At 40.1% G+C, this 26,817-nt stretch overlaps 1 protein-coding gene and 1 non-coding gene across 2 annotated transcripts; one reads left to right on the top strand and one right to left on the bottom strand.

The window, feature by feature from the left end:
* Positions 1-675: 675 nt before the first annotated feature.
* Positions 676-24,639, top strand: NNMT (nicotinamide N-methyltransferase). Its single transcript, XM_024570880.4, has 3 exons — positions 676-971; positions 1,772-1,979; positions 23,999-24,639. Exons 1-3 carry the CDS (start codon positions 818-820, stop codon positions 24,429-24,431), a joined length of 795 nt encoding a protein of 264 aa, XP_024426648.1. The 5' UTR covers positions 676-817; the 3' UTR covers positions 24,432-24,639.
* Positions 13,606-13,712, bottom strand: LOC112314426 (U6 spliceosomal RNA). The gene has a single exon (XR_002975789.1). It is a non-coding gene; the product is annotated as a U6 spliceosomal RNA (small nuclear RNA).
* Positions 24,640-26,817: the final 2,178 nt, after the last annotated feature.

A 26,817-nucleotide genomic window follows, 5' to 3' on the forward strand; every position in this document is an offset into this window, starting at 1 on the left:
TCTTATAGGAAGTAGAAGGCTTAAAGTTCACTTTGAAAGAACTGTCAGGATTCAGATTGACTGAAAGGAGTGGGGAGGCTTAGGAAGGAGTGCTTGCCAGACGCTGAGAGATGGAGTGGTGGGTGAAGCTGCAGATTTATAGGGAGGGGATGGAGGGGTGAAGCACGAAGAGAGGGTTACAGATTGTGCTAGGCATACACATGACAGAAAGCCTTATTAAGGATTTTTAGATTGCTTCTTCACCTTTCCTTTTTCCAGACTTCATCTGAGATTCCTTCTTTAGCCAGCATTCCTCAGCCCTGAACACATTTCCTATCCTTATCCTTGTCCTTCTTCTTTCTTCTCTCTTTAACATGTTTAAATTTAAACCATAGTTTGTGACTCTCTTTCCTGAGAGAATCACTATAAGAAGAGGAGAAGAATGAAGTGCTGTGAGGAGATGACCTCTCTGAACTTAGTGGTTCCTCTGAGTTCAATCATTTCCCTGATGAGCCCAGTCAATCTCTCCTGTCTATAATCCCTTTCATGCTGAACTTCGCCTCCTGGCCAACATTGCGTGCAGCTCGTGTTCTTCCTCCTGCCACTCCCCCCTTATCCTAGAATGCCTTCTCCAGGAATTTCATCACTTTCTAAAACAGCCAAACACTTCTGGTATATTTCTCTCAGTTAGTGTTTAACCCAATCCGTAAGGGGTGGCCTGAACCGACAGAAGAAATGTTGAAAGCCTGAGACTCAGGAGGACAGTTTCTGCAGGGTGGCTCCCTGGCTTCTGGAGGAGAGGTAGGGCAGAGGACGGGTGGCTTAGTGGTGAGACACAATGGAATCTGGCTTCACCTCCAAGGACATCTACCTGAGCCATTTTAACCCTCGAGATTATTTAGAAAAATATTATAGCTTTGGGTCCAGACACTCTGCAGAAAACCAGGTTCTTAAGCTTCTTCTGAAAAATCTTTTCGATATATTCTGTGTGGGTAAGTCTGTCTGTTGTCTGTGTCTCCTGTCCCTCCCCTTCCCAAACGTGAATCAAGTAGATAGGCTCTCAGGGCAGGACTGGGTTTTCTGTCTAGTCATTGCTATTTGACAGCCCTTTTGGTACCACCTACTTATGTAGCTAAGATAAAAACTAATGTTGGTATGGATATTTTACAGTTTGCAAAGTGCTTCTATGTCCATTACCTTGTATGGTTATATAAAAGGGAAACCAGACGGCAGGAGTTCTGCCTTTGATTCTGCATGGCTTTGCTATGTGACGGAGTCAGCCATTTAACCTTTGTGATTGGTCACTTCAGAAATGGAGATTCTAATACGCTGTTCCTCACTCAAAGGAATGTTATAAACATGCATGAGATGAAGACCTCTGAAAATATGAATAACTGGATGCTTTTTGGATAAAGACATCATGTAAAGTCAATTTTAAAAAAAATTTAACTTTCCCCAAAAGTATTCCTTAATAGTTTTAACATTCTCTGTGTAGCAGTTTTCCTGGATCACAGGCCTGTACGCCAGATTTTTCCTTCTCCTAGACCTAAAAATATCCTAGCAGCATGCCTCCACGCTGGAGTGGGGGATATAAAATGAAAAGCTGTTTTTAAAAAAAAAACAGCTGATGTAAGAGTAGTGAGTTGTGATTGTCTACCAGTGAGAGAGATGGTCTGTCTTTGGGGCTCTCACTGGGGCTCTCCACTGGAATGCTGTTAAAGGCAGTGCAAAGCAGCTCTATCTGCTGCCATGTAAAATCTGACTTCCTTTCCCGGTCCCTCCTCTACACCAGGTGGCATAAAGGGAGACCTCCTGATTGACATTGGCTCTGGCCCTACCATCTATCAGCTCCTCTCTGCTTGTGAATCCTTCAAGAATATCATTGCTACTGACTATACTGACCAGAACCTGCAGGAGCTGGAGAAGTGGCTGAGGAAGGAGCCAGGGGCCTTTGACTGGTCTCCAGTAGTGAACTATGTGTGTGAGCTCGAAGGTAACAGGTAGAGAACCTGGGCTCTATTTCTGGGCTTTCTGAGGGAACTTGAGTTTGTTTTTCAGAAACAAGAATTATCCCTAGAGTCCAAATTGAAAAGCAAAGAAGACAGAAAGAGAGAAACCAAAGGGAAATCCAAATGGAGAATGAGAGAATGAGAACAAGGCAGACTTGTATGCGTGTATGTGTCCACGCACCAGAACACAGGGGGAGAGCTGAAGAGATGGATGCTGAACCTTTGTAGGCCTGTGTGTGGGCTCCATGTGCTGGCCAAGTATGCTAGGACCTTGTTGTAGTACAACTTCCAGAGATGAAACCAGCTCATCATTGGAAGATTTTGGGTGGCAGAGCTGGTCTCCCTAGTGCCATTCTGCTGCCAGCCATCCAAGAACATAGGACTCTGCTGTGAGGGTGGCTAATGCTACCACCAACAGACACAACAAAGTGATGGCTATGTTTTTAAACTGAGATCATCAGCACAAAGGGATTATTTGAAAGGAACTTGTTACTTCACTATCCATAAAATTAGAGCTTTACATAACTCAATTAATGACCAAAATCTGACACTACCCTGTCTACAAATAAACTTATGCAGACAAGTCTAGTTTAAATTACTGTTCCTCCCCACATGGCAATAGTCTACTAGGCATAGGTGACCAGTTCTGCATTTCACTGACTTGTTCCCTTGTCCTGATGTGCCTCCAACTCCAGCTGACCACGAGCTCTTGAATCATCTTGTCTTTGTCGGTAGGCATACAGCTGAGACCCCAGCAACTCCTTTGTAAACTTCATAAAAAGACTAATGTTTTGTCTAGGATCTTGCTGGCCCTGTTTGCTATGTCTTATATGCTCAGTTATACTTACTTTTTTTTTCTGCTCTTGTGGGGATTTTTTTTTGTACATTTTTTTCTATCTTTCCCCACTTCCCTTACCCAGCATTTAATTTTTACATGAAATCTCTCTCTTCCTTTTCCAATCCACTTTTTCCTATATTCCCCCATTTGCTCATGTAATGTACACTTTGTGTGTTCACACAACATCCTCTGTCTTTCCTTTTATTTTCTTTCACAATGGAAATGCTTATATATTTTTAATGAACATATCTCATGACTTGGTTGGCATAGGACTCTAATTTCCTGGTAAGACAATCCCCCTCAAGAAACAAGTGCTCACATTTTTTGTACATGGTTAAAGGAACTAGCATTCATTCATTTATTCATTCTTTCAGCAAATCTATATTGATCACCTATGATGTACCACAGCACTAGTGACTGGCATAGAATGGTAAACAAGACAGAGGAGATTTCTGTCTCCTAGAATTTACATCAGGGAAGGCAGATAAGTGTCTGATCATTTGGGTCCTCCAGATCAAGTTAAAGGTTGTAAATTTCAACTGTAAAAGGATTGCATTAACTAAGACAGGTATAACCAAGAGAGTGCTATGACCCAATTTGCATTTATAAAGATCTCGCTGGCAATTGTTTGGACAATGGATTAGAGGGGGTTAGAGGAGAATGAGAGATGCAGAAAGAAAACAACTTAAATCCAGATGAGAGATGATGGTGGTTTGAACTAGGTGATGGAGAGAGGTAGATGATTTAAAGATGCATTATTGAAATAGGATGGATAAGAGTTGGTATTACATACCAGGAGTGGCTTCCATATTTCTGAACTTGAACAGGAGGGTTGAGGCAATATTCCTGAATCTCAGGGAAAATACAAGATCATGTGGTCCTAACATGGCCACAAGGAACATGCTGTCTCCATACTCTTATTCTGAAGTGATGGTCATTTTCCTATACTTGTACTTACATTGGGTTCCCATCTGGTCACCAACTGGGTTTAAACCTGAGTCAGTTTCCCTTCTGAAACTAACTTTCAGCTCTGCTTCTATTTCTTTAACCCTCCCACAATCTTTGAGTAGTTTGCTAACTCTTAGCTTATTCTAGGCCTGACTGGTGAAGCTCAGTGGGTTCGGTGTTGCCTTGCAAACTGAAAGGTTACTGGTTTGATTTCCAGTTAGGGTACATGTCTAGGTTGTGAGCCAGGTTCATGTTTTGGTTCTTGGGGGCTTCTTGCACATCCATTTTCTCTCCCTCTCTTTCTCCCTCCTTTCCCCTCTCTCTAAAAGTAAATAAATAAACTCTTTTTTCTTTTAAACAGCATTGTAGCTGTGGCCAGTGTGGCTCAGTTGGTTGGAGTGTTATCCCATAGACCAAAAATGTGTCTCACATTGATGTCTATCTCTCTTTCTCTGTCCTACTCTCTCTCTCCCCCAACTGCTCTCTCTCTAAAGCAAATGAAAAAAAAAAATTTCTTGGATGAAGGTTAAAAAAAAGTATTTTAAACTTTATCTTCATTTCTTTGCATATCGTTGTTACACTGGCTTATTGTTAGTAAACACATATTGCCAAATGCAAGTAAGGTGACTTGGTGGTGGTATAATTTTTTTCATTAATATAGTGGTATGACTACATTGGGAGTTTTATACTTTGTTCCCAATTAACCTTTTTTGCTATTATGCAGTGACTAAATTTCCACTGGTTCATACTAGTATTTTATCCCTTTTACCAGATAATGTAAGACCTCCAACTTTGTTCTTTTTCAAAATTATTTTGGCAAATTTAGTGCCATTAATTTTAGAAGAAATGTGTCAATTTCTTCAAAAAAAACAGGCTAACACTTTGGTTGTGTTTTCTTTGAGTTTATGGATCAGTTTACAAGAATGGATATATTGACCTTCTAGTCCATAAGCATGGAGTATGTCTCCATTTAGGACTTTAGTTTCTCTCTGCAGTGTTTTGTAGTTCTCATATTTTGCATATATTTTGTTAAAATTTTCCTCTGTGTCACATTTTTAATGCTATTGTTAAATGTATTTTAAATTTTATTTTTATTTCATTTTTATTTTATTTATTACTATATAGAAATACAATTGATTTTTGTATATTGGCCTTGTGTCCTGTGATCTTGCTGACTGCGTTAATTAATTTTATGAGTGTTTTCATAGATTCTATAGGGTTTTCTTTCTTTATTTTTACAACATTATGATATACATTAGACATTTATGTAAAAGGTGTTCCATTTTCCAAAGAAATTTCTTGTTTTCTTTCTTTGCTATCTTCTTTAGAGCAATAAACAGTAGTTACTACTCTCATGGACAAGCTGCTCCATTGTGTTGGGCAGTAATTATAACTTGATATTTCAAGGCATTATCATCTCCAAAAATTCCCTTTCATTTCACTGCACAGTCTCACTGCACTGCCTCACAGTAAAAATACACTCTACTCAAATTCCAAGAGCCTGAGCGATAGCTAGAAGCCCAGCGATGTTTAGGTGCTGGTTTAGTCTCAGTGTCTACTGGCACAAACCTTCTATTTATTCATATTACTAAAATTGCAATAATAGACATGAAAGCTACTGTAATGAAAAAAGGAACTCAGGGATGAGATCTTTAAATATAACTAAGTACATTTAAAAATATAATAGCATGTATTTCCTGATTTGTATCAGGTAAATATCTAAACTATCTATCCCAAATTCTGGTCTAGGAGAAAAAGAGGCAATTATGAAGAAGATGCTTCAGATTATCAGGTCCATTTTGAAAACAATGAGGTCTCTGGCACAACCACTTTAGTCTTTCTTTTTATCAGAGATTTCTGGGTAATCCATTTATGTCTGCACCCTTATAGTCTATTTTGCCTTTGCTTTTATCATTGGATTCTTGTATAGCTTCTCTAGGCCCCCTGTGGCTAACAAAGGGGAAAATAAAAAAATCACATTTTTGAATGTATATGTATGGCTCCAGGAACTGTTTGTAGACCCAGAGCAGAACCAGAGTGAGGATACACACCATTGTCCCAGCTTGAGCTCCAGAACATGAGAGGGCGGGCGGGTGGAGACAGGCCCAGGGCAAATGGGCTGGCTCCTTCTGCATGGTCTCCCAACAGCCCCTGTCCCCACCACCTCCACCCTCCACCTCCACCCTGCTGTTAGCCAGAGCCCACCCAGGATCTGTAGGGTTCTCTATGTACACTCATACCATCTTCAAATAAAAAGTTTTTTTATTTTTTATAAAAATAAAAATATATAGGGTTTTTATGTACACTCATACCATTTGCAAATAAAAAGTTTTACTTCTTCTATTCCAACTTGATGCCTTTTATTTATTTTTCTGGCCTTATTACACTGTCTAGGACTTCCAAAATAGTGTTGAGTAGAAATTATAAGAGCAGACATTTGTGCTTTTTTTCATATGGTAGGAAATCATGTTCAATGGTTTATCATTAAGAATGATGTTAGCTCTGGCGTTTTCATAGATATTATTTATCAGACTAAGTTCCCTTATAATTCTTAGTTTCTTGGAATTTTTTAATCAAATGTTGAATTTGGTCAAATGTTTGTATTTGCTGAGAGATAGTCAAATAATTTTGCTCCTTTATTCTGAAAATGTGAATTACACTGGATAATTCTGAATGTTTAAACCAAATTGACCTAAACCCCTTGGCCATGAAGTATTATCCTTGTTTGTATCTATATTTATGAGGGAGCTTGAGCTTGATTTTAAATATGTCTGGCAGATTTTGGTATCAGCATGATGCTAGATTCATTTAACAAGTTGAGAGTGCTTCTTCCTCCTCTGTTGTTTAAAAGGATTTCTATTATTAGTATTATTTCTTCCTTAAATGATATATCATTGAATAACAATAAAAATTTTTGAAAAAATGATATATAGAGTTCACCAGTGAAGCTATCTGTACTGGGAGGTTTTTTCATGAATGTGAGGATTTTTTACTAAGAAAACTACTCCTTTAATGGCTATTTGGAATTTCTATTTCTTCTTTTGTATGTTTTGTTAAGTACGATTTTTCAAGAAATTTGTTCTTTTCATCCTGGTTGTCAACTTTATTGGCACAAGGTGGTTTTTTTGTTTATTTGTTTGTTTGAACTGTATTCCTTTATTATACTTTTAATATCTGTAGAATCTGTGGTAATCTTCACTTTTTCTTTTTTTTTAATTTTAATTTTTTATTGTTATTCAATTACACTTGTGTGCCTTTTCTCCTGATCCCTCCACCCTACCCCAGCTGAACCCCCCTCCCTCCCCCACCACCAAACTCCCCCTTGATTTTGACCATGTGTCCTTTATAGTAGTTCCTGTAATCTCCTCTCCTCACTGTCCCTTCCCCACTCCCCCTTGACCATTATTAGATTGTTCTTAACATCATTGTCTCTGGTTATATTTTGTTTGCTTTTTTCTTCTATTTATTATGTTCCAGTGAAAGGTGAGATCATATGGTATTTGTCCCTCACCGCCTGGCTTATTTCACTTAGCATAATGCTCTCCAGTTCCATCCATGCTGTTACAAAGGGTATAAGCTCCTTCTTTCTCTCTGCTGCGTAGAATTCCATTGTGTAAATATACCATAGTTGTTGGATCCACTCGTTTGCTGATGGGCACTTTGGTTGCTTCCAGTACTTGGCTATTGTAAATTGTGTGGCTATGAGCATTGGGGTGCATAGGTTCTTTTGGATTGGTGTTTCAGGGTTCTTAGGGTATAATCCCAGCAGTGGAATTGCTGGGTCAAAGGGCAGTTCCATTTTTAGTTTTCTGAGGAAATTCCATACTGTTTTCCACAGTGGCCTCACCAGTCTGCATTCCCACCAACAGTGCACTAGGGTTCCCTTTTCTCCGCATCCTCTCCAACATTTGTTTGTGGATTTGTTTATGTTGGCCACTCTGACTGGTGTGAGATGGTACCTCATTGTGGTTTTATTTGCATCTCTCTGATGGCTAGTGATGCTGAGCATATTTTCATGTCTCTGGGACCTCTGTATGTCTTCCTTGGAGAAGTGTCTGTTCAAGTCCTTTGCCCATTTTTTAATTGGGTTCTTTGTCTTCCTGGAGTGGAGTCGTGTGAGTTCTTTATATATTTTGGAGATCAGGCCCTTGTCTGAGGTATCATTGGCAAATATATTTTCCCAAACTGTTGGTTCTCTTTGTAATTTGGTGCTGTTTTCTTTAGCCATGCAGAAGCTTTTTATTTTGATGAGGTCCCATTTGTTTATTCTTTCCTTTATGTCCTTTGCTTTAGGGGACATGTCTGTGAGGATGTTGCTGCGTGGAATGGATGAGATTTTCCTGCCAATGTTTTCTTCTAGGACTTTTATGGTGTAACAACATATATTTAAGTCTTTTATCCATATTGAGTTTATTTTTGTATATGGCGTAAGTTGGTGATCGAGTTTCATTTTTTTGCACGTAGCTGTCCAGATCTCCCAACACCATCTGTTGAAGAGGCTGTTTTTGCTCCATTTTATGCTTCTGCCTCCTTTGTCAAATATTAATTGACCGTAAAGACTTGAGTTTATTTCTGGGCTCTCTGTTCTGTTCCATTGGTCCATGTACCTGTTTTTATGCCAGTTTCAGGCTGTTTTGATGACAGTGGCCTTGTACTACAGTTTGATATCAGGTATTGTGATTCTTCCTGCTCTGTTCTTCTTTCTCAAAATTGCTGCAGCTATTCGGGGTCATTTATGGTTCCATATAAGTTTCTGAAATGTTTGTTCTATATTTGTGAAATATGTCATGGGTACTCTAATAGGGATTGCATTGAATCTATAAATAGCTGTGGGGAGTATGGCCATTTTGATAATGTTAATTCTTCCAATCCATGAGCATGGTACATGCTTCCATTTGTTTGTGTCTTCCTTAATTTCTTTCTTCAGTGTTGTGTAGTTTTCTGAGTACAGGTCTTTTACCTCCTTGGTTAGGTTTATTCCTAGGTACTTTATTTATTTATTTTTTAATATATTTATTGATTTTGCTATTACAGTTGTCCCATTTCCTCCCCCCACTCCACCGCATCCTGCCCACCCTCTCCCTCCCACATTACCCCTCTATAGTTCATGTCCATGGGTCATACTTATAAGTTCTTTGGCTTCTACATTTCCTACACTATTTTTACCCTCCCCCTGTCTATTTTCCACCTATCATCTATGCTACTTATTCTCTGTACCTTCCCCCCCCCCTCCCCTATTGACAACCCTCCATGTGATCTCCATCTCTATGGTTCTGTTACTGTTCTAGTTGTTTGCCTAGTTTGCTTTTGTTTTTGTTTTAGGTGTTGTCGTTAATAACTGTGAGTTTGCTCTCATTTTTACTGTTCCTATTTTTGATCTTCTTTTTCTTAGGTAACTCCCTTTAACATTTCATATAATAAGGGCTTGGTGATGATGAGCTTCTTTAACTTGACCTTATCTGAGAAGCACTTTATCTTCCCTTCCATTCTAAATGATAGCTTTGCTGGATACAGTAATCTTGGATGTAGGTCCTTGCGTTTAATCTTGGGTAATGTAATTATGATGTGCCTTGTTGTGTTCCTCCTTGGGTCCAGCTTCTTTGGGGCTCTCTGAGCTTCCTGGATTTCCTGGAAGTCTATTTCCTTTGCCAGATTAGGGAATTTCTCCTTCATTATTTGTTCAAATAAGTTTTCAATTTTTTGTTCTTCCTCTTCTCCTTGTGGCACCCCTATAATTCGGATGTTGGAACGTTTCAAGATGTCCTGGAGGTTCCTAAGCCTCTCCTCATTTTTCTGAATTCTTGTTTCTTCATTCTGTTCTGGTTGGATGTTTCTTTCTTCCTTCTGGTCCACACCGTTGATTTGAGTCCCAGTTTCCTTCACATCACTATTGGTTCCCTGTACATTTTCCTTTGTTTCTCTTAGCATAGGCTTCATTTTTTCATCTGGTTTTCGAACAGATTCAACCAATTCTGTGAGCATCTTGACAACCAGTGTTTTGAACTGTGCATCCGATAGGTAGGCTATCTCTTCCTCGCTTAGTTGTATTTTTTCTGGAGCTTTGAAGTGTTCAGTCATTTGGGTCATTTTGTGTTGGCGCGTCTGTTACTTTAAGGGGCAGAGCCTTAGGTGTTCAGGGTGGGGTAATGCTGGTGGCCGCAATGTGACGCTGTACGTGGGGGAGGGGCCAAGAGGGAGCAATGGCGCTGGCTTCACTCTCTTCTGGATTTCAATCCTTCACTCCGATACCCACAATCAAACTGGGCCCCTCTGGTGCTGGTTCCCAGTGGGTGGGCTTGTGCACACTCTAGGCCCCTGTGGGTCTCTCCAAGGACCTCTCCTGTGAGGCTGGGAGTCTCTGCTGCTGCCGCCCCAACCCCCACGGGCATTTTCAATCAGAGGTTTGAGGCTTTATTTCCCCCACACTGGAGCCCCGGGTTGCCTGGTCTGCTTCACTCGCTGCCAAATGTCTCGGTTTATCTATACGCGAATGTGGGGCTGCGGGGTGGTACCAATTGCTCTGCCTGCCCCCTTCTCCGCCACTCTGAATCCCGCCCTCTCGGTTTGTCTGTGAGCGAATGTGGGGCTGCAGGGTCCGCTAGTGCTTGGACTGCCTGCCCTGTTCCTTCCACACTCCCCCAGTCTCGGTCCTGCCACAGCCAAGCTAGTCCTCTCCACCCCAGTGCCCGTCTCTGCCCCTCCTACCGGTCTGGATGAATGTTTATTTTTTATTTCCTTGGTGTTGGACCCCCTTGCCCTTCGATTCTCTGTCAGTTTTGGTTGTGTGAGGAGGCTCAGTGTGTCTACCTACGCCACCATCTTGGTTCTCTGGTACTTTATTTTTCTTGTTGCTATATCAAATGGGAAGTTTTTCTGATTTCTGTTTCTGCAGTTTTGTTGTTTGTATACAGTAATGCCTTTGATTTCTGAGTATTGACTTTGTATCCAGCTGTTTTGCCAAATTCATTTATTAGGTTGAGTAGTTTTTTGGTGGAGTCTATAGGATTTTCCATGTCCACTATCATGTCATCTGCAAACAGTGACAGTTTCATTTCTTCCTTTCCAATTTGGATGCCTTTTATTTCTTTTTCTTGTCTGATTGCTGTGTCTAGGAGTTCCAATACTATGTTGAATAGGAGTGGTGAGAGAGGACATCCTTGTCTTGTTCCTGATCTTAGTGGGAAAGCTCTACGTTTTTGTCATTGAGTATGATGTTGGCTGTAGGTCTCTCATATATGGCCTGTATTATGTTGAGGAATGCTCTCTATTCCCACTTTGCTGAGTGTTTTTTACCAGGAATGGGTGTTGTATCTTATCGAATGCTTTTTCCACATCTATTGATATGATCATGTGATTTTTTCTTTGCTGTTGTTGATGTGATGTATTATGTTTATTGATTTGCGAATATTGTATCATCCTTGCATCCCTGGGATGAATCCCACTTGGTCATGGTGTATGATCTTTTCAATGTATTGCTGGATGCGGTTTGCCAATATTTTGTTGAGAATTTTAGCGTCTATATTCATCAGCGATATTGGCCTGAAGTTTTCTTTTTTTCATTGTGTCTTTACCTGGTTTTGGGATTAGGATGATGCTGGCTTCATAAAAAGAGTTTGGGAGTCTTCCATCAGTTTGGATTTTTTCGAATAGTCTGTGAAGGATAGGGGTTATCTCTTCCTTAAATGCTTTGTAGAATTCCCCTGTGAAACCATCTGGTCCGGGGCTTTTGTGTTTTGGGAATTTTTTGATGACTGCTTCAATTTCCTCTGCTGTTACTGGTCTGTTCAGGTTTTCCGTTTCTTCTTCATTCAGTTTTGGAAGATTATATTTTTCTAGAAATGTGTCCATTCACCTAGGTTTTCAAATATCTTGGAGTACAGTTCTTCATAGTAATTTCTTACAATCCTTTGTATTTTGGTGGTATCAGTTGTAATATCTCCTCTTTCATTTCTAATTGTGTTTATTTGGATCCTCTCTCTTTTTTTCTTGATGAGCCTACTTAAAGGCTTGTCGATTTTGTTTATCTTTTCAAAGAACCAGCTCCTGGATTCATTGATCCTTACAATTGTGCTTTTAGTCTCTATGTCATTTAACTCTGCTCTGATCTTGGTTATTTCCTTCCTTCTGCTTGCTCTGGGCTCTCTTTGTTGTTGTTCCTTGAGTTCTTGTACACGTAGGGTTAGGTTGTTTGTTTGAAACGTTTCTATCTTTTTAAGGTAAGCCCGTATTGCTATGAACTTCCCTCTCAGGACTGCCTTTGCTGTGTCCCACAAGTTTTGGGTTGTTGTGAGTTCATTTTCATTTGTTTCCAGAAAGTTTTGGATTTCTTCCCTAATCTCGTTCTTGACCCATTCATTGTTTAATAGCACGCTATTCAGTCTCCATGATTTTGAGTGTTTTGTGTTTTTTCCTTTGGGGTTGGTTTCTAGTTTCAGTCCCTTGTGGTCAGAGAAAATGCTTGGTATGATTTCAATTTTCTTGAAATTGTTGAGGCTTGCTTTGTGTCCTATCATGTGGTATATCGTTGAAAAAGTTCCATGGACACTTGAAAAGAATGTGTATTTTGCTTCTTTGGGATGAAAAGCTCTATATATATCAGTTAAGTCCATTTCATCTAGGGTATTGTTAAGTGACACAATATCCTTCTTCATATTTTGTTTGGAAGACCTGTCCATTTTTGACTGCGGGGTGTTAAAGTCCCCACTGTAATTGTACTATAATTGTGTTGCTGTCAATATCTTTCTTGAAGTCCTCCAAGATTTTCTTTATGTATTTGGGTTCTCCTGTTGGGTGCATACATATTTACAATGTTTATGTCTACTTGGTGGATTCTTCCTTTGAGTATTATGAAGTGACCTTCTGGGTCTCTTTTTATGGCCCTTCTTTGGAAGTTTATTTTGTCTGATATGAGTATTGCTACTCTTGCTTGTTTTTCCTGCCCTTTTGCTTGGAAAATTTGATTCTAGCCCTTCACTTTCAATCTGTGTAGGTCTTTTGTCCTGAGATATGTCTCTTGTAGGCAGCATACGTGTGGGTCAAGTTTTCTTATCCATTCACCTATTCTATGTCGTTTGATTGGAGCATTTAATCCATTTACCTTGAAGGTTATTATCGATAGGTAGTTATTCATTGCCATTTTTTCATACCTGTGTTCCTCTGTCTTTTTCTTTCCTTCCTTTCCTTAAAGCAGTCCCTTTAGCATTTCTTGCATAGCTGGTTTGGTGGAAGTATATTCTTTTAGACTTCTTTTGTCTGGGAAACTCTTTATTTGGCCTTCTATCTTGATTGAGAGCCTTGCTGGGTAAAGTAGTCTTGGTTTCAGGCCTCTGGTTCTCATTACTTGGAATATTTTTTGCCATTCTCTTCTGGCTTGGAGAATTTCCATTGAGATGTCAGTTGCTAACCTTATTGGGGCTCCCTTGTATGTTACTTCCTGTTTCTCCCATGCTGCCTTTAAGATCCTCTCTTTGTCTTAGAATTTTGCCATTTTAATTATGATATGTCTTGCGGTGGGCCTCTTTGGGTTCCTCTTGCTTGGGACTCTCTGTGTTTCCTGAATTTGGGTGACTTTTTCTCTCCTCAGATTAGGGAAATTTTCCATCATTACTTTTTCAAACAGGTTTTCTATCCCTTGCTCTTCTTCTCCTCCTTCTGGTATTCCTATTATACAGATATTGGTATGTTTTATGTTGTCCTGCATTTCCCTTAATCCCTCTTCATTCTTTCTGAGCCTCTTTTCCTTTTCATGCTCTTTCTGGGTGTTTTTTTCTACTTTGTCCTCCAGCTCGCTGATCCGATCCTCTGCTTCATCAAGTCTGCTTTTGATTCCTTAAAAATGTGGATCGCTTCACGAATTTGTGTGTCATCCTTGCACCGGGGCCATGCTAATCTTCTCTGTATCGTTCCAATTTTAGTATATGTGCTGCCGAAGAGAGCACAATCTTCCCTCTTTCATTCTTGAAATTGGTAATTGGTTTTTTTAAATCTTGGTAAATCTTGCTGTAGATTGGCAAATTTTATTAATCTTTTCAAAGGATCAACATTTGGCTTTGTTGATTTTCTGTTGATATGATATTGATTCCCATTCTTACTTTCATTCTTTCACTTACTTTAGTTTTTATGTGCACCTTTTCCCTAGCTTCTTAAATGGAAGCTTAAATAATTGATTTCATACTTTTTTTCTTATAATGTAAGCATTTAAACTATACATTTTTCTTCAGCATTGTTTTAACTGTATCCAATGATTTTTGATATGTCATATTTTTATTATTACCCAATTCAGCATATTTTTAAACTTATTTTGTGATTTCTTCTTTGACCATACATTATTTAGAATTGTGTTGCTTAATTTCCAAAATTTTTGGATTTTTCTAGTTATTTTATTGTTATTGGTTTGTAATTAAATTTTGTTTTAGTCAGAGATTTATTTTATGGTCAGCATATAGTCTCCCTTGGTGAACAACCTATATGCTTTCTAATTGAGAAGAACATATATTGTCCAGTTGTGAGTTTAGTTTCTATAAATATCCTTTAAGTCAGGTAGAATGATAGCATTGTTCAAATTTTCTTCATGATTTTTAAATCAATTACTAACAGGTATTAAAATTTCAAACTATAATTGTGCATTTATCTCTTGCTCCCCATCATTGAGTCAACATTTGCTCTTGTTTGCTCTTTAAAGCTTTGTAATAACTACATACATTTTTAGGATTGTTATATCTTCTGGATGAATTGACAATTTTATTATTATGAAATATTTCCCCTTTCTTCCAGTACTACACTTTGTCTTGAAGTCTACTTAGATATTAATATGGCCACATCAGCCATTTTATGCTTGGTGTTTGGGCTAGTAGGTAGCCTCCAAGACAGCCCCCAATAATCTTCATCTCAAGTATTCCAACTCTTGTTTAATTCCCTCCACCTGAGTGTCTGTTGGATTTAGAGATTGATTCTAACAAAGACAATGCAGCACAATGATGGGACATCAATTCTGATATTGGGTTACAAAAAGACCACAGCTTCCCTATTGGGTGCTCTCTCTTACTCTGACTCACATGTCCTAAGGAGTGAGCTTGGTAACAAATGTCTTCCCAGTTGGGCATTCAGATAAGACATTGAGCCAGAGGCCCTCTTCCAAGCTGTGCCCAGATATCTAATGCACAGACACTGTTAGATAAACATTTGTCATTTTAAATTGCTCTGTTTGGTGGTAATTTATGATATAGCAACAGGTGGCTAATATACATGGTATATCTTTTCCCACCCTTTTGTTTTCAATATGTCTTTTGTTTTTATATGCCATTTTAACTTGTAAACCCCTTACTTAGAGTCTTATGCTGGCTATAGCCTTCAAAATAAAGATATATTTTTCAAAATAAAAGTAATTTAAAACTTTTCTATTAATTATGTGATTCCATAGGATGAAATTAGTACTAACTAGAAAAATAACTGTAGCTATGAAGATTTGCGTAATATATAAAATTACTTAACAAATAAGGAATTTCCCTAGACTTATAGAATTTCAGAGAAAGTTTGTAAAAAAGTTCTCAGTTGCTGTCAGACAACACACCCTTCTGAAGTCCACCTCATATGACTTATTAATTTCCCTAGCCACCATACGCCTTTCCATCTCATTCAGAAATGAACCCTTAAAATCTGGCAGGATACTAAAAACATTACTTATCTCATGCCAGAATCATCAGCATGTAACAATTGGCTCTAAGACACTGTCCCTTCCCAATTGCTCCGGTAGACAAAGGAACTGTATTTTTGGCAGAAAAATTCTGCATTCTCACCCTTATCCTTGTGCTAGATCCCGTGGCTTCAACTATTTTGAGAATAATAGTTATCCCATTCAACTTATGTCTTTCTCGAATCTTCAGGTACCTCTATCAACACACAACCTATTTCCCCTGAGATTATTTCCTCTTTATCTGAAGCTATTTCTTGTGCTGACTGCTGCCAAAGACAATTTGAGCTGTCTCTTTTTCCTCTGCCTTTGGAATGTGACTCATACATTTAGATACCACTCATTTTTACAACTATCCTAAAAGTTGTAAGACATTGGTGCCAAATTCTTTTCTCACAGTATTCATTTATCAAGTCAGAATGTCAAATACTAACACAAACCAAGAAAAATGAGGTTTTACCTTAAGATATCCTAGAAATAGCATTAATTAACCTCTGGCTCCTGGAGCCTGGAACACATTGCCTTGTGGTCCCCAGCCTATTAGCTTCCACATCATTTGGGAGCTTGTTAGAAATGTAGACTCTTGGTCTCCACTCCCTAAGTACAAAATCAGAATCTGCATTTTAACAAGCTCTGCAGGAAACTACATGCATTTTACAGTTTAAGAAGCACTGGTATCTAGAACAGAGCTTCCCGATAGGTATGCCAGGGCCCACTAGTGGGTGGGAATGAGTTGCAGGTGTGCTCTGCAAGTTCTTCTCAGCCCTCAAGGCAGCCAGAGGGACCTGGAGATGCTAGAGTCCCTCCTGGTTGCCTCTTCAGAGGGCAGCTTCACCACCTACGACAGTGTGCTTGAGAGGAGAAAGCTCAAGCACCTGTTGAGGTGGCATTTCTCTGAAGTAAATGTTCTCTATACAAAAATATTTAATCTGTTTAGAAAGATGTTTGCTATTCCCCCAGACAGACACAGTTGTGCTCAGTTTCTTCCATGAACTAGTGAAATGGCTCAATTCCAAAGTGTCTGTGTTTTCATGTCTTGTAAAAGATTGATTGATATTCTTTTTCAAAATCAGAATCTTGATGGTCATCACAATTGCTTCAGGGATGCCTAGGAAAAAATTCTGCCTTTTATAAGAATGCCTTTCTCTTAAATAAGTACTCTCATGCATTATCTCTTGGGGAAAATTAACGGGGTGGGTTGAAAAACCTTTAACTGGTCATTTCCTTCAAGTTGTAAACATTCTATTCGTCTGTCTCAAAACATCTCAATCTCAATGTGCTCCAAATCGAGCTATGATCTTCCCCAAATCTGCTCCATTTCTTATCTCCTTGAGTACTACCATCATGTAATTGGACAAACCAGAAATCTGGAAGCCAATCTTGTCCTCTCTCTCTTAGTCATGTTCCATGACTAGTACCAAGTTTTATTTTACTTCTGAGTTTCTCTCGAACCAGTATCTTTCTTTCAATAACTTTCATTGCCCTGGTTTAAGCTATTATCCTCTCCCCTCCAAATGGCTTTCCACCTCTACTCTCATCCCAACATAATTAACTCAAAATGTAAATCTGTTCACATTGCTCCCTTCTTTAGTATCCCTTAATGACTTCCCATGGCTTTCATGATAAAAAGCAAAATTCCTAACATGATCCACAAAGCCTTGCCTCTTCTGGCACCGGCTGACCCTGTTTGCCTCGCTTTCCCTATGCTCTGCTTTGCCTTCCCAGATCCAGCCTCACTGGCATTGTCCTCTCCATGTTTCGTCCATCACATGGCCTTTGCATGTAGGGCCTACATTGTAAGCTTTGCAAGCACATGCCTTTGCACTTGCTATTTCCTCTTACTGGAATATTCTCCTCCCCTCCTACTCTTGGCCTAGTTAACTCCTACTTATTTATCCTATCCTGCTTACCTGATCCCTTTTTGGAGGAGCTTTGACTGCTACTCAAGCTCCCAACATTCCTCATTAGTGCCATGTGCCTCCCCTTCCTAGCATTTGTCACAGCTTTAATGTTTCATTTTTGTGGAGGATCATTGGATTAATTTGTTCTCTCTGACCAGACTGTAATCTTAATGAAGATAGGACTTGTTTCCCATTGGTTCCACCTGGTGCCCCATTGCCCAGTACTCTTCCTGGCACACAACAGGGGTTCAAAGATATTTGTGAAATAAATGAGTGCATGTGTTTTGCATTCCAGATGCTCCCTCCTAGACTGGCTTTCACCTGACTAGGCTGAGGCTGTGCCAAAGGTTTACCAGTCATTATTCCTTGCTCTTACAATCCTTACATTGACGTCCAAGTGAAACCGGAAAAGCTGGCATTCATGCTGTCTGTCACCTAGCAGACCCAATAAACAGAGACAGGGATTGAGTCTTTATGGGCACTTTATTCACGTGGCCAGCAATCTGATAGGAAGGAGGGGTTGTACCCTAACAGACCCTCTTACATTTCCTTTCAAGCCAGCCTTTTTATGACAGAGAACAAAGCTAGGTGAAGGGTTTGAAATTCAGAGAATAGATTAAAAAATTACCTGCAGCATTCTCGCCCTGGTCAGTTAGCTCGGCCCCAAGTGGTCATGGGTCTCTCCCTGGAACACAATGGCTCAGACACCACCTTGATATGCTCGCAGTCCTCCTGAGACACAAAGGTAGAAGTGCTTATGGTTTCCCGGGGTCAGGGTGGGCCTTACCTGCACTTCCTGAAACAATAGCTTTTCACATGCATTACCTGCTAGGCTTACTAAAATTTTCCAACTCTTGAGTCCCCCATCGCAAGTTTATTTAGCTTTTTATTTCCTTTACATATTTTGCTGGCTTTTCCTCAGGAGGCCCTTGGTGGAAGTGAGTGTAAAGGAAAAAAGCTTGTCCTGGAGATTCTGATCCACCACCTGCCTTGCAGAGACAAGACAGGAGGAACTTCTAAATCTCAGGATAATTACTGCAGTATGGAAAGCCGTTCTTCGAAGTGTTCTTCCCAGGAGTGCTGCTCTTTATCCGTTCATTCCTCCCCACGTTCCTCTGCCCCCCTGGGCTTTACAGATAGCATATTTATAGCGGAAATAGCTACCTTTTTCGTATATTGACTCATTTGAAAGAGTACATCTTTAGAACAGAGAAATGGCCACACTGCTGTTAGCTTTCTGTAAAACTGCATAACAGTTTTTTGGTGTGTGTTTATTACCTACCCCTTGAGCTAAACGTGAGGCTGAATGGTAATTGCCTGTGTCTCCAGGCAAGTCCATTTCCCTGCGGGGGAGCTTGCAGGCCCTGAGGAGTCCTGAGGTGTAATCTTTACGCAGCTGCCTTAGCTACTGAGTTCACCCGATGTTTGCTATCCGTCCAAGGACAAGCAAACATCCACAACAGTGGGTGTTTCTAACAAATTTCCTCTCAAATTGGCACATTCTTTGTGAGCTTTCTAGACTTCACAGTGTGTCTCACAGTTGGGGAACAATTATCATCATCCTCTGACTGGCAAGTACTGGTTCGATGGTAACTTGTGTCTTTCAAATAGCTTGCTACACAATAGGCCACAGAGGTTCATCCTGCTTCTGACTTAATCACTTATATACACATTCCCAAAATGTTCCCAATATAAAAGATCGTCTTTAAACACATTAAAAAACACTATGTTGTCACTTCTTTAGGTTTCTGTGTACATTTGAGTTATCCACATGCAATAGATTATTCGAAGATTTTCTATTCTAGATTAATTTACCTATTCAAATTTGTTTCACATAGACTTCCATAATGTTGAATTATTATCTTTTTATTTTTAATATGTTCTATCAAATACATTACCCATGTTCTATTAGGCTGGGAGGCAGCTTTGTACCTGATTTCCCCACTTTTAGAATGACTAGCTTTCCCACTTTGCCCAGGACTGAGAGGGGTTCCCAGGATCAGGGATTTTCAGTGAGAAAACCAGAAAGTCCAGACCAAGCAGAACAGATTGGTTACCCTACTATCATTTTTATCCTTAATAGGAGAGCAGGTAGAGCCAATCAAAGATGATTATTCCCTGTACACACCAGTTTATTGGTTGGTAGGGAGTCTGAAACCAATACCTTGCTAAGTTTTCTCCCTTCCACTCTCTCTCTCTCTCTCCCTCATACATAATAGCTTTACTGAGATAAAATTCACATAACATGAAACTCTCCCATTTAAAGCATGCAATTTGATAGTTATTCGTATTTTCACAGAGTTGTTCAATTCTCAACACAATCTGAGAACGTTGTCAAAACTCTCCACACAAACCCTGTGCCCATTAGCAGTCACTGTCATTTTCCCCATCCTCCCAGCACCTGGCCACCACTGGTCTGCTTTCAATCTCTATAGCTTTGCCTTCTGTGGGCATTTCCTGTAAATGAAATCATACAATACATGACCTTTTGTGCCTGGATTCTTTCACTTAGCATCATGTTTTTAAGGTTCTTCCATATTGTAGCATGCATCATTGTTTATTCTTTTTTTGTTGTTACTGAATAATAGTCCATTGTATAGATATACCACATTTTATTTCTCTATTTATAAGTTGATGGACATTTGGGATTTTTCCTATATTTTGACTATTGTGAATAGTGCTGCTATACATACTTAGGTACAAGTTTTTGTGTGACCATATGTGTTCATTTCTCTTGGGTAAAAACTTATGAGTGGAATTCCTGGATCATGTGCTAACTCTACATTTAACATTTTGAGGGACTTCCAGGCTGTTTTCCAAAGTAGCTGGACCATTTTCCATTCTTACCAGCAGTGTGTGTAGGTTCTAGTTTCTCCATTTCCCTGTTAACGCTTGTTATTATTTATCTTTTTTATTGTAGACATTCTAGTGTGTATGAAGTGGTATCTCAGAGCTTGATTCAAATTTCTCTGATGGCCAAGGAGGTTGAGCATCTTTTCATATGTTTATTGCTAAGTTTCTTAAATGGAAAATTACAATAAACATAAAGGATGGTATAGAAACTACAGCATATCATTATATGCTGTAGGCTTAAGCTTTTAACTAAATATTTAAATAAGATATCCACAACTAATTGCTATTTCCTCAGATCATTCCACCTGGAGATAAGTCTCTGAGTTTCATTTAAACCATTGACTTTTCATCATGACCAGAAATGGTACCAGTTAAGTCTCTCACTTGCTCTGATGTTGGGCCATCCTCTGCTCTCTCCATCAGGCCTTGTTGCCCAAGTGACTTTCTTCTGCTGGAGCCAAGGGACTGTGTTCCCTGAATGTAAGCCTCGATATGTACCATGGTGCTTTGTTAATTAACTTCCTCAAAAAGCTCGATGCCAAATCGTCACTCTATTATTTGGGCTCTGAGGCTTTGTGGGCACTTTGTACACACATTTCTTCCCTTTCTCTTACCTCGCTGATTTGATGCTACTTCTTTCTCCTTTGTCTGTTTCTCTAGTTTCTCTTGTGCATTCTGTGTGTGTGTTTAATTTGTCAGTCCGTTCCTTCATTCCTCCCCTAACAAATTCGAAAAGGATCCAAGGCACTTTATTCCATCTCCTGCCTTTGCCTTCTCTGCTCCTTTTATTAACTGATTTCCTCTCAAGACACCCCATTGATTTGGTGAAGAGGACAGGATTCCTTGTAAGGCTACCAAGAAAATTATCTCCTTCAGAAAACATACTCTCTAGTGCAATATGGCTTAGAGCCTGAAAATGGTACCTAGTTCTATTCTTTCTAGAGAGGTTCTGGCCACAGCTGTGCTATAGTGATCAACAGTTTCTAAAAATGTCCATGATGACCCCACTCCCCTCATTAACCGGCATCTGCAACAAAAATACCATTTCAACATTTTAAATCCATTACTATTTAATATGTATGGTCAAATAGCACTACCTTGCAATTTGGTAGAGGGGACAAGGGAAATAATGTAACAATAAATAAAAATAACCAATTAATTAATGATAATTAAATACTAATGATGATGATGATAATAATAATAATAATAACAACTGAGCCAGGTGCTTTTTTAAGCAGTGGAGGAAGAATAATTTCATGGGAGCAGTCCAGTGTAAAAATAGGCAGTTAGTTTATTTTTTTACTGTATTTTTTTCATTATGATTTATCCCCCTTATACTCTCTTCCAACTCCCCTGATCCCACTTTCCTGCCAGGTATTCTTAATATTGGTTTTTTATTGATTTTAGAGAGAGAGAGGGAGAAAGAGCATCTATTTGTTGTTTCACATATTTATGCATTCATTGGTTGATTCTTTTTTTAAGTATATTTTATTGATTATACTATTACAGTTGCCCAATTTTCCCCCTTTGCCCCCCTCTGCCTGGTACCCCCCTTCTTCCAGTGATCTCTCACCCCCCTTAGTTCATGTCCATGGGTTGTATATATAACTTCTTTGGCTTCTCCATTTCCTATACAGTTCTTAACCTCCCCCTGTCTATTTTGTACTTACCCAATTGTGCTTCTAAATCCCTATACCTTTACCCCCATTTTCCCCCTTCCCCCTTGAAGCTGATATCCCTCCAAATGATCTCCATATCTATGATTCTGTTCCTCTTGTAGTTGTTTGCTTAATTATTTTTTGCTTTTTAGATTTAGTTGTTGATAGTTGTGACTTTGTTGTCATTTTAGTATTCATAGTTTTGATTTTCTTCTTTTTCTTAAATAAGACCCTTTAACATAATATGGGCTTGGTGATGATGAACTCCTTTACCTTTACCCTGTCTGGGAAGCACTTTATCTGTCCTTCCATTCTAAATGATAGCTTTGCTGGATAGAGTAATCTTGATGGTGGGTACTTGCTTTTCACCCCTTTGAATACTTGATGCTAGTCCCTTCTTGCCTGCAAAGTTTCCTTTGAGAAATCAGCTAATAGTCTTATAGGAACTCCTTTTTAGGTGACTCTCTTCTTTTCTCTTGCTGGTTTTAAGACTCTCTCTTTATCTTTAACCTTTGGCATTTTAATTATGATGTATCTTGGTGTGGTCCTCTTTGGGTCCAACTTGTTTGGTACTCTCTGTGCTTCCTGGACTTGTATGTCTATTTCCTTTGCCACATTAGGGAAGTTTTCTTTCATTATTTTTTCAAATAAGTTTTAAATTTCTTGCTCTTCCTCTTCTCCTTCTGGCACCCCTATGATTCAATGGTGGCCCTTTTGGAGATGTCCCAGAGTCTTCTTAAACTCACCTCATTTTTTTGAATTCTTGTTTATTTATTTTGTTCTGGTTGAATGTTTATTTCTTCCTTATGTTCCAAATTGTTGATTTGAATCCTGGCTTCCTTCCCTTCACTGTTGGTCTGTGGATTTTTCTTTATTTCACTTAGTGTAGCCCTTATTTCTTACCTTATGCTTTTGCCATAATCAATGAGATCTCTGAACATTCTGATCACCAGTGTTTTGAACTCTGTGTCTGGTAGGTTGGCTGTCCCCACATCGCTTAGTTCTTTTTCTGGGATTCTGTTCTTTTCCTTCATTTGGGCCATATTTCTTTGTCTCCTCAATGTGGCAGCCTACCTGTGTCTGTGTACTCAGTAGAGCCACTTTGACTCCCTGTCTTAGCTCACCTGCTAAGTTGTATGGGGCGGAGCCTTGGGTATTTGCCAGAGTGGGCAGCCTGCTTTACCACTTTGTGGCTCCATGTGTGGGGGAGAGTAGGAGAGGGGACAATGCCACTGCTAGCTGACTTTTGGGGGCTTGCCTGGCACTTGCCCCATTTCCAGTCACTTCACCCACTTCCCATATGTGGGTGGAGTCCCTCCACATCCCTGGCATCCCTCCAGCCCCTGTCCTGGTTGTGGTTCTGAGTGGGTGGGTTTGCATACGTTCTGGGCTCTCCTGAGAAACTGGCAGTTTCTTCTGCTATCCCACCCCCCGCTGATTTCTGCAGTCAGAAGTTATGAGGCTTTATTTCCCGAGCACTGGAACCCTGGTTTGTGTGGTCTGGCCTAGGGCTAGGCTCGCTTGCTCACAAGGTGTCCCCCTGATTTTTATCCACCACACATGAATGTGGGACTGCCCATTCCACTGGCTGCTGCCGCCACCTCTCCCCACCACACCGCATCCTGGCTCAGCCCCTCCTACCTGTCTAGATGAATAGAGCTTCTTTAAATTCTTGGCTGTTGGACTTCTGTACAGTTCGATTTTCTGGCAGTTCTGGGTGTTTTTCATCTTGAAATTAGTTGTGATCCTTCTTATGGTTGTGCAAGGAGGTGAAGCGTGTCTGCCTATGCCTCCATCTTGACTGGAAATCCATTGGTTGATTCTTGTATGTGCCCTGAAGGGAGAATTGAACCTTCAACCTTGGCATGTAGGGACAACGCTCCAACCAGCTAGGGCAGGTATTTTTATTATTATTTCTAAGTAAAAGATTTAATCCAGCACAGGATAATGTGATCACATTCAGATACAAAAATGGTTTCTCATTTCTTCTTTCTCTGCTTTTACAACTGGGATAGCCCTAAAGATATAACACTTGGGACAACTTTCTGATTTTCAGCTCTGAGCAGAGATTTTTGGTCCATGTGAGTCGGGTTGCACAATGTGTGTTGGCTTTTGTGTTTCAGAGTGAAAGGGCAAGAGAAGGAGGAGAAGTTGAGGCGGGCAGTCAAGCAGGTCCTGAAGTGTGACGTGACCCAGAGCCAGCCTCTGGGTGCCGTCTCCCTGCCCCCAGCTGATTGCCTGCTCAGCACTCTGTGCCTGGATGCTGCCTGCCCAGACCTCCCTGCCTACCGCACAGCCCTCAGGAACCTCAGCAGCCTGCTGAAGCCAGGGGGCTACCTGGTGATCGTGGATGCCCTGAGGAGCAGCTACTATATGATTGGTGAGCAGAGGTTCTCCAGCCTCTGCTTGGGCCGGGAGGCAGTAGAAGCTTCCGTGAGAGAGGCTGGCTATACCATCAAGCAGTTTGAGGTGATCTCTCAAAGTTATTCTCCCACCACAGCCGACAACGAAGGAATTTTCTTCCTGGTGGGACAGAAGATGAACAGCTCTGCATGACACTTTGTGGTCACAGCTAAGGCAATTCATCTGACTAACCCAGTTGACATCAGTCCCTGGTTCTAACTCTTGCTGAGTAGAGGCTAGTGGCTGGGGCTCTGAAGGTTTGTCTACGACAGGGCTGTAGCTGTCAGTCAACCTAGGAGTAATTGGTTGACCACCTACTCTTCACTACCTGTGATTATAAAAGAAAATACATTTTCCTTAAGCATTCTCATTGTGATGGCTTAAGCCCACATAACCCTATAGAGAAATTTCTGAAGTTATTTGGTATTTGTGACCTTGGGGGCTTGCTATCTCCTTTTCTCCCACAAACAGGCTGCTCCTCCTCTTCAACTCTTGCCTTCTCTAGGGACTCCACCCTCTGCTGGGGTCCACTGGAACCACTACTATCTCTGGGGTCAGAGAACAGGTGTTCCCTTTGCTCCTGGGTCCCAAGGATGAGTCAGGCCCTTTTTTTACTCCCCTTGACACACCCAAGCGAAGCAATGACTTCTACCTGAAGAGGAGTTTAGGAGTTAGCATGAGAGATAACAGACACTATTTTGCAGCAGCTATTAGAGTCTACATCCTTAGAGGGTCCTGGAAGGTATCCTGTTGGCATAGGTCTTGGCCAAGTCTCTTGAGATGAGAAAGGGTGAGGAGGAAACATATCCCCCCATGGCATGCCTACATTCTCTGGTTCCCAGGCACCATCATCCATGATGCTCTAAAACAGAGGCTGACAAACTATGGCCCATAGGCCAAATGAAGCCTGCTGCTTGCTTTGTAAAATTTTACTGAGACCTAACCATGACCATGCATTTACCTAACGTCTGTGGCTGTTTTTGTGCTGTAATGCCAGAGTTGAGTACTTGTGACAGCAACTGTATGCATGGCCTGTGAGGAATAGAGTGAAGAAATAAAATGGAGTCACTATAGTCAAGCTGTTAAATGATTAACTTCTTCCAGTGGGTGGAGGCATAGGGAAATAATTACTTTTGTTTTAAGTGACTCTGGGAAGTTAAACTTATGAACTTCCCACTTCTGTGTCAATCTGGGTGCACATCACTGTGTTTTGCGTTGCTGCCTGGATGTACATCAAACTGCCAGGTAACCATAAATGACCTCAAGAAGCAAATGTTCCAATTTTTCCACTAATCTGATGATTAGCACCACACATATAATGACTATCATCTTGAACCAATCTGGGGGGTGAGAATGTAGAATTGATTTTCCTCAAGAATATACTTTTTACTGTAAGAACCCTCAACTATTCTTTCCCTTTCAGAACACTCTAGCTATTTCTTAGCTGTGTTTCTGGTTTGCAAACCTGCAGACCATTGAATAAATCTTTGTCATTTATTTCTAGCCAAAGTTCCTGACTCTTTTGAGCTCGGCTGACATTTAGCAGAGCCTGAACTACCTATTATCTGGATCAATGCAGAAAAAGTTGGGGGTCCCCCTACAGTAAAGGAGAAAGAGGTTTCCCTCCTCATTCTTTCATACCCCAAGATTTCCCTTTTCCTAGGATTACTGATAGTGGACCTTTCTGCTTCCCACAGGGGAGAGTCCTTTCTCTCAACTCCCCCCACATTCATGGACAGTCACATCAGAGCACAAGGGTTCATTCAACATTAGTAAATTTTTATTTATGTGGTTGTTTAGGACAATAGTATCATAATACATTGTGGTCCATTTTCAGGATATTTTCAATAGTTCAAGTTCATAGGACATTCACATGGAAACACGATGTTCTAATCTGATTTCAGTTCCAGAGATTCTATCCTGAAGGACAATTAACAGGCTAGTCCTGGATCCAGAAAGTAAAGTCCAGCTCTTTTCCTTTAGCACGTGGTGATGATTGGTCTTGCACATCCTTTCTGGAAGAAACTGCCCCCCAGAAGAGCACACTTAACTCCACAGGAGCCAGCACCAAATTTACCCAGGCCACCAAGAAGTGGCCAAGTCTTTAGAAACAGTGTTCTCTCAAACATGTGCCAGAGACCTCACCAACCAAGAGTAAAAACCACAGCTTCTCCCAAAACATCCATATTTGGTTACTTCCCCCAAACAATAGCCCTTGCTTTTTTATTTTTGCATAACTGCAAACAAAAACACAAATATTCCTTTAAAACAGGATTTCCTGGCTTAAAGCTCTTTTAAAAACAAGTGAACTCCACCCCTATTTCCATTACTGAAAACACAGCTCCTTGGATTGAATATTTCCTTCAAAACATTTTGAATTCAATGTAGTGCCCTTGAAAGGTAGAAACAAATAACACATTTGCTGTGATCTGACATAAAGGCTATAGGTAAATTCAAACACAGCCTTGCTCTATGTCTCAGCCCAGAGAACTCAGCAGACTGTCAGTTAAAATTAGCTACACTGAAGATAGATTTTACA

This window comes from Desmodus rotundus, chromosome 5 (genome assembly GCF_022682495.2).
Source record: "Desmodus rotundus isolate HL8 chromosome 5, HLdesRot8A.1, whole genome shotgun sequence".
NCBI lineage: Eukaryota > Metazoa > Chordata > Mammalia > Chiroptera > Phyllostomidae > Desmodus > Desmodus rotundus.